The 12,512-nt window shown below is 37.9% G+C and overlaps 1 protein-coding gene across 1 annotated transcript in view; it reads right to left on the bottom strand.

Annotated features, from left to right (window-relative positions):
* LOC142337051 (uncharacterized) overlaps positions 1-12,288 on the bottom strand; it is a 100,657-nt gene extending 88,369 nt beyond the window's left edge. The window contains exon 1 of the mRNA XM_075386111.1: positions 11,478-12,288. Within this exon, the coding sequence (XP_075242226.1) occupies positions 11,478-11,515 (38 nt within the window). The 5' untranslated portion in view covers positions 11,516-12,288. The remainder of the gene's footprint in view (positions 1-11,477) is intronic.
* Between the last annotated feature and the right edge of the window lie 224 nt (positions 12,289-12,512).

Genomic DNA, 12,512 nt, shown 5'->3' with positions numbered 1-12,512 from the left:
TAAAACGGCTATGACTGTCAACAAGAAATTATTTTTGTTTTAGAAATTAGTTTTATGACTTAGAAAACTGCACCTCATGAATGCACTCAACTTCTTATTCCACTTCGCTAACTGTCACTTACGTCCTTTATATTTTATTGTGAATTTAAACCAAATTGAGTAAACGTTGGAAAGCAAATGCAGTATTTTTTTTATAAAAGATTGTTTATGGGTTTTCGCAAGCGGAAGAACAAGCGTTTTTAACTAAGTAGAAAAAATAAATTCTCAAAATGAGAGAATAACAAGAATGATATTTTACAGTAGAAATTAGAGATCTACAAGAGAGATCTGATTTTTAGATCAAGATGGTGATTTGATTTTGGGGATGAAAAAAGACTCAAATATTAGCTGTATATTTACCCATTATCAGTGCGAGAAAGTCAAGATACAAAACTAATCTTAGCACCATGATTTACAGTGGGGGTCGCTAGGGTTACCCAATATGGTTTGCTTCTGCAAATTTCCCAGAAATCAGTCGCTGGGGATACCATAGATGGTATGCATTTACACTTTTCTAAGAATTCGTTCACATTTCCGGTGGTATCATAATCATTCAATACATGCTGCGAAGATTTTACATCAAATAATCTCACTCTAATATTAGTTATCTAGATTCACCAATTTGAACCGAATATTGATTCTAAGCACTATTTCTTGACGATTCATTTATATAAATTCTCGGATCAAAATCAATTTGCTTTGTCTTTCTAATCTGGTAAGTTAAACTTTCTTTCTAATTCTCACTAAGTTTAAGACTATAGTTTGATCGATATTCTAATGATATGAAATGCGGTGAATTTAGCGGTGAATTTTGTAAGAAATGCGGTGAAATGTGGTGAATTTTTTTTCAACGCATTCGCCACTTTTACCGCATTTCTTACATTAATTTGCCAGAAAAGTAGATGCAGTGAATTTTTGTAAGAAATGCGGTGAAATGAGGTAAAATATTTATTTTCACCGCATTTCTTACAAAAATTCATCGCATTCACCGGATTTCTAACAATAATTTACCCAAAAACCTCAACCCGGGTGGTTGAATATGTTACTGAAACAGCACCAGTGTGGTTCTTTTTTCCAAAATTAACCTCTTTTTCGTCATCACGTTTTTGATAGCAGAACATGGATTCGATGGAACGTTCTGTGATTCTTTTTTATCTTCGTGAGTCGTATGGGAGTTTTACATTCTCGACATGTGCCGCATTCGCCAATGTCAGAATTTCTAACACGGACGCTTTGTTTTCCTGGATCCCGAATGACAGATGTTGAAGGCGATAGTTGATAAATTAATGAAACTGGGAGACGTACGGAGTCATGTTCTTCTATAATCAATTTCGCCGCTTTCCTATGTTTTGCCGGTAATTGTGACTAGAATGGCTCTCTCGCTGAGAGCGATATGTGGTTCAACTGTATACTTGATAAGAAAAACTTATTGAAGGTTTTGAAACAAATTGTGCTTCGAAGGGCGAAACTCTAAAGATTCCTCCATTAGGAATTCATAGTTCATATACAACAGCAGATAAGCTATGCTTCAGTTGAAATTTGCTTCCTTCACTCGTGCAAACTCATCGTCCTTTGATTGTTTGAAGTAATCTTCCAATTAGACTAATTCATCTATGGTCATCTGCAGGAGCTTCAAAAGTCATCTATGTTTTTTATTACAGAATACAGTTGCTTTTTTTCAATTAGGCTCATTAATAGATATAGGGGAACTGGTCTAGGTACTCGATGGGTATTTGAATAGTTTTCTAGAACTTAAACATATTTTTGCCATGTGTTTTGTCACAAAAATCTGATAGATAATTAGAAAATCTATTGATGCAGGCCAGGAATCACTAATTTTTATATAACGGTCCTCCAAAGGCAGTCTGAACTTTTTGATTTCCATGTCGTGGTCTCGAGCACGAATAACAAGAATTTCATTATTTTAATAATTGAATTCAAAATGGCCTAAATATACAAAATTTCACAGGTATTTATAATCCGTATCAGTATGAAAACTTACAGATCCGTCTAGATATAGATAAACTGATATGTGTTAATTTACACCTTAATTGTGAACAAGTTTTTCCCCTTGCCGTATATGGCAAGTACTGGTGCAGTTTTTGCACTTAACACATTGTTCTCCCTACCTGAGAACATGTCATTGCTATCTACTGGGAGGGTCGGAGAGTTGGTTACTGATCGTGTCTGGTGGTGGGAAGGTCAAATCTATCTCACAAATTTATGGTTTATGTACATTGATAAACTTGTGGTATGATCAAATTTGAATCGACGATTCGGTTCAAATTAGAAGCCATTATTCAATTTCACTTCAACAAACATCAGGTAAGAAAGTTTTTTTTTCTATATCGAAGTTTTAACTTAAGTTGCTGAGTTCGCTACTTCTCGATATATCACATCCTCCCTCCTTTTTTAAGCAAGTTTGTAGGAATAGCTTCTCCAAATCTTTCTGGTTGTTTTTTATTTCTGCTTGAAGTTCTCGTGGCCACTGAAGGTTGTTCCCCTTCAACTATTGAGGTTTCTTCAGTAGAGTTGGGTGATGCCACGTCCATGTCGTCCCTACTGCTCTCAGACTGTGAGTCAGTAGATTCAGTCTTGATGTCGTCAGGTTCCAACCGTGCAATTTGGTTGTCACTAACAAGAACTGTCTTGTTTGAATTCTCCGGCTGGATGAACGAAGTGTTCATTCCTTTACGGATAATGAAAGTAGCTGCAACCGTTGGTGAACTGTTCGTCGGTTTGAAGAGGACTCGTTCACACAGATCAAAATCAGTGACTGCTGGAAGTCTTACTTTGCATCCCAGTAGCAGTTCTACAGGAGTTTTGCCCCGCGTCTTGGAAGTGTTCCGATGTGTCATCAAAGCCCGCTGTAGGAAAGCGCCAAATGACACATTCAGATTTGGACTCCAGGCTTGAATAGCCCGTTTCACTGTTTGGACGGCTCGTTCAGCAATCCCATTTGCTCCTGGATGGTAGATGGGAGATTCCATCTTTTAATCCAAAGTGATTCACACCATTGCTTTAGGTCACTGTTCACAAACTCAGGACCATTGTCTGATACTAATGTTCTTGGTATCCCAAATCTTGCAAAAATTTTACTCAAGTACACCTTCACTGTTTGTGAGGTTCTATTTCCCGCAGGGAGGGCTTCTATCCAACCTGATCCCGCGTCTACTATCACTAAGATATTACCTTGATCCTTAACCTAGCCCCAGTCCATGTGGAGTCTTTCTCAAACTTCAACTTCCGGCCAGGTAGATACTGTTTTCCCCAGGCTAGGCCTGTTTTCTTGGCATTCCTTACATTTACTAACATATCGAAGAACATCATGACTGATGCCGGGCCACCAAGCCATCATTCGAACTGATGTTTCAGTTGCACTTTTGTCTGGGTGAGTCTCATGAACTTTGGCCATCAACATAGGTCTCATCTTAGATGGAATGAAAGGCACAACTCCTCGAAAGATGATTCCATTTTGAATGGTCAAGGCGTCTTTCTGTTGTTCAAATCCTTTCTCTGCTTCTGAGCACTGTTTCCAGATGCCGCTTTTTATTCGTTTGATGACATCTTGAAAGAGTCCATTCGATCCCAGCTCAGTTTTGATGTTTGACTGGGTCACCGGGTCGGATTGGACGAAGTAGATATTGTCAAGAGCAAAGCAGACTCAATCATTGTCATCGTCATCATCAAAGTCTAGTCTGCTCAGAGCATCAGCGTGGGGGATCTGTTCTCCGGATGTACACTTCAATTCGAAGTCAAATCCCATCAGCGCTATCGCCCATCTTGTAATTCTTGCTGATGCTGTTTTCGGAATTTCTTTGTCTGGTCGAAGAGATATTTGAGATGTTTGTGGTCAGTCTGTAGAGTGAACCTTCTTCCGAGTAGGAATTGTTTCAATCTTGTCACCACAAAGACGATTGCAAGCGCCTCTCGCTCAATATTGGAGTAATTTTGTTCGGCTTGTGACAACTTCCTCGATACGTAGATCACAGGATGACCTTCTTGTGAGAGTGACCCGCCTATAGCTTTCTCTGAGGCGTCTGTTGTCACGGTTGCTTCCTTCGTCAAGCTGTAAGGCTGTACAAGAGGGTTAGCACATAACTCGTTTTTGATGTTTTCAAAAGCATTTTGCTCTTCCTTGTCCAATCTGAATTCTTCTTTTCGAATTTTGTTTAGGGGTAGCATTTTGGTTGCAAAATCCGGTACCATTCGACCATAAAATTTGCTAAGCCGACAAAAGACTCGAGTTGTTTGATATTTGATGGCGGTATTGCATTTTTGATTTTCGCAACATGTTTAGGATTGGGTGCTATTCCTTCTTTGGAAACAGTGTAACCAAGAAAACTTACGCTTGAAACTGGTTTTGAGTTGGATTTCTTCTCATTGATGGTGAAAATTTTTTCACGTAGCCGACTCTTGACCGCAAGCATTCGTTTCTCGTATTGATCCTTTGTTGTTCCATATACCAGAACGTCGTCTTGGAATATGACCACTCCCTTGATTCCTTTGAGAGTTGACTCAATGCAATTCTGGAAGATTGATGAAGAGTTCTTTAGGCCCTGAGGAAGCCTGCATATCTTGAACAATCCTTGCGATGTGTTGATTGTGCATGTTTCTTTTGCATCCTCGTCCAGCTCAATTTGATAATATGCATCTGATAAGTCAATTTTTCCAAAGTAAGAGGCCCCATGGAGATTATGGAAAATGGTCTCCATGTCTGGGATTGGATAGTCCTTGTCCATAACTTGGCCATTGATGTGAACTTTGAGGTCCACGCATAGTCTCAGAGCTCCATTTTTCTTCCGCTGCCACACTACTGGTGATGCATTTGTGACCCCACCAGGTTGTACTGGCTCCAGGATGCCCTGTCGTACCATTGTCTCAAGCTTCTCTTTGACCCTGTCTTGGAGAGGTAGAGGTATCTTTCTGACTTTGCAGAGCATTGGCTGTGATCCCGGTATGAGTTTCACATGCGCTTTGTATCCTTTGACTGCAGGTAGTCTTTCATCACTAACTGCATCGATGCCTTCTTGGGGTAGTATGTCTCTCCCAAGTAGACCAAATTTTTTGTCGCATTGCACAACTGCTAGTTGTTGTTGCCTATACTTGCTTCCGTTCCACTCAACATCACATGTTATTGATCCCAGAAGCGTCAGTTGATGACCATAATAGGCCTCAAGATGTCTGACTTTCCCATTTAACTGAGGTTTACCAAACTCAGTTCAGATTAAGGATGATATCACGGTGCTATCAGCACCGGTATCAACTTGCATTTTTATTTTATGGTCTTTTACTGTAATGTACTCCCATGTCACCGACATGTCAAACACGTTTTCCCGTGTATAGTAAGTTCCCATCCCATTTCGGATGGTGTTTGATCAGGCAACTAACCCTCTTCCTCGCAGAAGTTGTGCTGGTCAGACTTACCTGACTTATGCTGGGATTTACTTCTGCACATTTTTGAAAAGTGCCCCACCTTTTCACAGGTGTTACATTTCTTGTTCAAGGCCGGACACGGCTTGCTGCTGTGTGGCTTACCTCCACATCTATTACACAAGTTACCATTGCCTTTATTACCAGTGAACCTTTCACTAGGTTTTCTGAAGGTCTTTTTGAAATTGTAGCCCACTTCTTCTTCTATTACAAATGGTCTATTACCTGCTGAGGAACTCGCAAAAGCCATTGCTTGACTTCTGAACTGTAAGCTTTCTGTCATTTCAGACAGAGACATCGTTGGCTTAGTTTTAATGCCGTCTAATAGTCTTAATTTGGCCTCAGGGTCTCTCAAACCTGAGATAAATTTTATTTTCACCAACTCTTCCTCAGGGTTGGTTACTGTTTTAAGTTTTTCGAAGTAACAATAACGTGCTTCTTCTCTGAGGCGCGCTAGAAAATCGTCGTCAGATTCTCCAACGCCTTGGACAACGGACAGAAATTTAGCCCTTTCTGCCGTTACTACTCTCTCCTTAGGTGAAATATAGTTTTGAATAGCTAGTCTGATCTCTTTAAAAGGAGTGTCTAACAATTTTTTAGGGCTCATAAGGCTCCTAAGTTTAAGAAGTGCGTCCTGGCCGCATATTATAAGAAAATGATTTGTTACCTGTAGGTCCACGATCGTGCCGTCGTTGTTGACTTTATCTTCTTTCTTCTCTGCGCGACATTTCGCCACAAAAGACATGATCCACGCAGTACACGATTCAGTATTCTGCAGATCCAAGGTTTGTCGGTCGTTTGGTGGTCTGGACACCATTGTCTTGGTCTCGAGCACGAATAACAAGAATTTCATTATTTTAATAATTGAATTCAAAATGGCCTAAATGTACAAAATTTCACAGGTATTTATAATCCGTATCAGTATGAAAACTTACAGATCCGTCTAGATATCGATAAACTGATATGTGTTAATTTACACTTTAATTGTGAACAAGTTTTTCCCCTTGCCGTATATGGCAAGTACTGGTGCAGTTTTTGCACTTAACACATTGTTCTCCCTACCTGAGAACATGTCATTGCTATCTACTGGGAGGGTCGGAGAGTTGGTTACTGATCGTGTTTGGTGGTGGGAAGGTCAAATCTATCTCACAAATTTATGGTTTATGTACATTGATAAACTTGGGGTATGAACATATTTGAATCGACGATTCGGTTCAAATTAGAAGCCATTATTCAATTTCACTTCACCAAACATCAGGTAAGAAAGTTTCCTTTATATATCGAAGTTTTAACTTAAGTTGCTAAGTTCGCTACTTCTCGATATATCACATTCCAGAAGCTCATTTTTCCAATGGAATGAAGTTTTTATGCGATGCGATATGATCGGTTTGAAACCAACGCCAATCTTGTTAATTGAGTACATTCGAATGAGTGAATAAAAATTTTGCTAAACATGTAAGGCCACAAAGCATTGTGGGCACTACAGTGCATTCTCAAACTGTTGGGGTATATTGACCAGGTATATATTCGAGAGATCCTTCGTCAGGTAGATCGATTCGCTCATCCAAACACATACATATCCACTTTTAAAATTTAAGTTCTGCCGATGTGAGTGTATATATGATTTGATTTATCCTGAAAGGGACTCTTTTCCTGTCAAGATGAATGAAACTACGTGATTCTTTAAACACGGCGTTTCTGCTGGTCATTGGAGCTACAAATTTTCTTTTGAAGACTAACGTTCAAATTGTCAATGAGGGGCCCCCTGATGCGTAATCTGGTCTTGATGTTGAGTGTGGGGATTCCCATAAGGTGTAAAACGTAGATGGAGTAGTTGGTGCTTCGCTAGTCGAGGATGTTGAAAAGGTTACACTACATTTGGTCTTAGAGCACCGAGACCTTTTTATTGATTTGAATAGTTTCAGATTTGAGTGTGACTTATAATTTGAGCTGACTCTCTGATTTTGAAGTTGAAATTGAGGGACAAGCGAGCTATTGCTCAATTTTGTTTTTCGGGAAAGGCAACTATTTGCGGATTGTGGGACCGCTGAAATTGATTACTAATTTTGAGTTCGAGTTTTGCTCTGCGAATTGGCAAAAATTTACGAGTGGAACTACATTGCTTCGATTTTTGTATTTGGGAGGCGAATGTTACTGGCAGTGCATCGAATTCATCGAGCTGTGAATGCGGTTGGAGTTAATGACTTACGTTAAACATAGCTTTCAAGGGGAAAATGGGTCTGATTTGAATTAGGCTGTAAAATGCTGTTAACAGATGTATGAATTTGAGCTGCGAACTGACTTGCAGTTAAGGATTGTAAAAATCATGGCGGGAAAAATCATTTTTGCTTTTGAGTAAATTGAGGTGCCTTTAGTAAAGAAGGTTGCTATGAAAACATTTTCCTTATACGAAGAAGACTGCTCTGCTTTTTGATACTTTTTGATACGGAATTTGAGATAAACATTCGACTAGACCAATCTTTGATCTTGGAAGGTGTTCTATTGAAAAAGCACAATGTACAAATTGACCAATCATTTCTAGGAAGCGACTGTTTGATTGTTTATTAGTGTGAAGCCCTTTCACAAATTAGGGCAGAGTTCAATGACGGGTTGCGACAGTGATTGTTTTAGATAACACTTGAAATATTCAATGGCTCAAACGACAACTAAGGCTACTAATACATTGATATTTTTAATTTCTTCCGAACTGTTTATATTCTTCATTATCAACGTTGCTGACAATTTTTAAAGATCAGAACGTTGGTTGAACGTTGGTTCTCTGCATTTCGGCAAGCATTCTTGAAACGATTCTGATTTTTTTTAATTGTTGAATTTTTCTTTCTGCAGGACAAATTTTTCTGTGAGTTGGTTACCATAGTTTTGAACAAAATGCGACAAATAACATTTTTTTCAGGTGTATTTCTTTGTTAATTCGATGCACGTTGCGTTTTCTTTGTTTCGCTACTTTGACTGAGATGAGATCACTGGTAACTCAACTGATTGTTTAGACTGGTTCTACTTCTTTTCACCCCCTTTTAACCCCCTATAATTTAACCCCGTATATAATCACCCCTCAATCACTTAACCCCGCAATTTATTCACCTCGAAATCGGTTTAACACCGAAACCTTTTATCTATTTCGGCATCCAAAAGAACAATTAGCAAAGCTAAAGTTCAAAGAACTTAAATAACACGAAACAACTGACCTTCAAGATTGCGGCATTGAACAGCTTGCGTTTGTTAAAAACCAAAGAATAATGATGAAACTGCTTTTTAGAACAATGACTTTGATCGAAAAAGAACACTTGACAATTCTGAGCTCTTTTATGTTGCACTTTGATTTGAATCAAAAAAGTTCAAAAATTGTCCTAGTCTAGAAGACGGAAGAACCGGTACTTTTCAAATCGAAGGATGTAAGCTAAAGTTTAAAACCTACTTTCCGAGCAGGCATAAAATAGCAAATCAAAACTAAATTCAACCGTGCATTTAAAAGAATTTCCAATGAAATCCAGATTGATATTTTTGCTAGCAGCTACGCTGTGCAAGCTTCATATCTAAATGTTGCAAAACTGTGTTCCCAATTAGGGGTCACATCATAGGGTTAACGCCCGGGATCAAATTCCCTAAAGAGTAACGATATGAGGCTTCGACGTAACTCCGTGAGGACGCAAGGAGGGCGCCCGACAACATTGAACCTGAATGATGCTTTTGAAAGGCGTTAATAAGGGCAATTTCAAAATCCAACAGAACCTTATCCGGCATAAAATCTGGGGCAAAGGCTTCTAAGGTATCAAGTAATCGGCTGTACGGTTTTTCCGTTTTGTTGGGAAGGAGGGCATATAAACAAACAGGGGCAATGCCGAGAACATATACATGAAGGGTGTATATTTGATAGAAGTTTTTGGTTCGATAGTTTAAACGTTCCATCTCCAAGCCAAAACTTGGAGCTTTCGAGAACCGATGTCATATAGGGAGCACCAAAAATTAAAATACGCTCGTGGTCATCTTTTCCGCTGTCATACCGCAAAAACTCTTGAAAATTATCAGGTATATCAAAATGCCGGTCGATGGCTCATGAATAGACGCTGTTTGTAAAACCTTTCTCAAGTGCTGCGAGGTTTGTACTAAATTTGGTTTTGACGGCAACGCATACTGGGTCAAAAGAACGTCAGTTACTGGTAAAATTGCGGAACCTACGGCTGCTGCGGGCGTTAGGTTTTCACTCAGGGCTTCCCAATCGAAGCATTATGATTGTGTTCACCGTTCACGCAAATAAGTTGGCCATCTTGTGTTAAAGAGGAAACGCGGCACTTGTAACTTTGATATTTTGAGCATTTCCAGGCAGTTCTAAACTTATTTAATCTTTTAACATAAAACTCATGGCCTTCTACAACCAATATTTCTTTGTTTTTGAAGAAATAGTAAACTCAAAGTCGACAGTTATCATGCTGAATTCAAAATGCAATAAAACAAGAAATGTTCTTGATTTACATGCACTTTTCAATTGCTTTTAATTGCCCCATTAAGGATTAGATGAGATAACTAATTCGCTAATTGCTATAGTTTTACATTAAACTATTGTGTCGTTAGCTCTATGTCCCTGACAATAATGATCCATGAATTTACAGATTAAAATTGGGGTGAAATGATTGAGGTGTGAAAAGTATGTTCACACATCAGTCATTTCACCCCGATTTTAATCTCCATTAATTAAAGAAGAATTAATTGAGGCTTAATTATCCTCAATTATAGGAAGCTTAAAATCGGGGTGAAACAATATAGGGGTTAAATAATTGAGGGGTTAAATGATATAGGGGTTAAAAAATCGGGGTTAAAATATAGAGGGTTAAAAGAATAGGGGTGAAAAAACAGGACACCGTTTAGACTACAACTAAACAATTTTAGAGTGAATTGCACAACTGAACCTAGTCACAAAACACCGATTCGCTAGGCTTGTCAATTACTGGAACAAAGTAACAGATAGCGTCGTAGTACCGTATCACAGACTTTATATGAAAAACAGCATCTTGTTGTTCTGAAGCCATTTGAATTTTTTAAATTTCATAATTTCTTATGCAACTTGACTTTAAAATGTAAATATTGCGAACCCTGTGAACCGATTAAAATCTAAATGAAGCATTGAAAAACATTCGATGATTTAGCAGATAGAAAAAATTGCACGAAAACGGAAAAAATCTTTTCATTGTTTCATATGTTTTTTAATATTTGATCAGAAGGTTGGAGTGGTTTTGCTGGTAGTGCAAAGGTTCTCAAGACATGGTAAAGAAAACGGTTTTTACCTGCTGAACAATTAACTGATAATGACTTAAAAATGGCAAGGAACAAAAATGACCTTCCCAGGTGAGACCGGATGGTTATCTTGCAAGATTCTGCCAGAATCTTGCATGATAACCATTTGATGTCGACCCGGGCTATTTTAGCGCCAGCATACTCAGATTTTGTAGATGCTATTTCAATATCGTTTGTGAAATTTTGGTAGTCGACTCATTAGAAACATCTACAAATTTTAATAGTTTTTAATGAAATAAGGCTGTCTTTTAGGAGAGCTTACATTGCTGTTGAAGGCATCATTCCTATCTTGTGTACAGAGACATCAAAATGTCCACATTGATTTACTATCTCACTCATCTTATTCAAGAATTATTATAGAACTATAAGTTTTCTTTTGATTAATGGAAATAAATTTTGTGATGAGAACTTTGAAACGGGTTTAGTTAAATCGAAAAAAAATAAAAACGTCTCTTCTATCAAGGATTCAGATATCCAGGGGGTTTTAGAAATACAACTTGTTTTTCCAAAAGAAAAGGCTCTATGTCAAATGTGCATTTCAGTGAAGTTAGCAGATACTTCGAAGAAAATTGGGATTAAATTAAGCAAACCTTTGTTGGTTTTATATTTAATCCAGATAAGACTAGACTTTTTGATATGCAGAAGTAGGGCATCTAACAAATTTTGAAGTAAAAACGCAGAAATTATTTACTTACAAGTATTCGTTGATTTTATGCGGTTTGTAAGAAGCCATGTCTTCAGCAATTTTTTTTTTAATAAACCGAAGATTCAATTTTTATGAACTGATTACCAGGTATGGCCAATATGTCACTCGTAATGGAAAGGGAAAATTATTATTTTATTGAAATGTTTTTGTTGTTTACGTCGGAAAAATAACTCAATACTCGTCGAGGACAAAATGCAAAAGGCCACAATTATTTTCCGGCCAAAAACTGCCGCGCTTGACGAATAAATAAGTGACAAAATTTCAATACTCTCACTTTTTCACCGGTTTTCCAAAAGAACAAAAGAATGTGACACCAAAGGTTGTTTTCTGTGGGTGTTTTTATTTGGTATCATTTGGTAGGCTAATAAAGCGTGCACAAATCAAATTTATGTAACCAGGTATTATGACAGGAGAAAGCGCGGTTTTATCCAGCTCAAAACTGGGATAATGATTAATTTAATAACAATAAAAATGTGGCATAACTAGAAGAAGTAACTAACGTCACCATTTTGCAACCATGTTGAGAATATGAATAGTTTTTACCGAAAGGCGTTGAATGATATAGTGGTAAAATTGCAATACACAAAACTCTAGTCTACCAGACAAATAATATTTGTTTGTTCACAAACAGCAAATAAAAAGACGCGCGTCCAAAGCATTATTTACTTAGAAATTCAAATGAAAAATTGTGAAATTGAGAAACTTGGTCGCGCAAAATTCAATTTGTTCACAGGTAACACAGGTCAAGGGAATTGTTTGTTTTGTTCAGCTGATGTTGATTACTGGACCAAATTTCTCTTCATATAATTTTCAGTTTTCACTATCGACTGCACTCCATACTCCTACGCCCCCCCCCCCCCGCTCCGGTTCATCAGTAGACAGTAGATATCATCTCAATTTCGGCCAGTAGGGAACGGAAAATTAAATTTGGTTCCAGCGAACAATGACGGGTGATGTTTAGGTTCGTTATTTGAAGTGAAAGTAAAAACATTTAACTCAATTATCTTAATAATTTGCTCGAATA

This window comes from Convolutriloba macropyga, chromosome 3 (assembly GCF_964194025.1).
Source record: "Convolutriloba macropyga chromosome 3, txConMacr16.3, whole genome shotgun sequence".
In the NCBI taxonomy this organism is placed as follows: domain Eukaryota; kingdom Metazoa; phylum Xenacoelomorpha; order Acoela; family Convolutidae; genus Convolutriloba; species Convolutriloba macropyga.
Note: the sequence above shows the minus strand (reverse complement) of the source record. Positions and strands in the feature narration are given on the sequence as shown.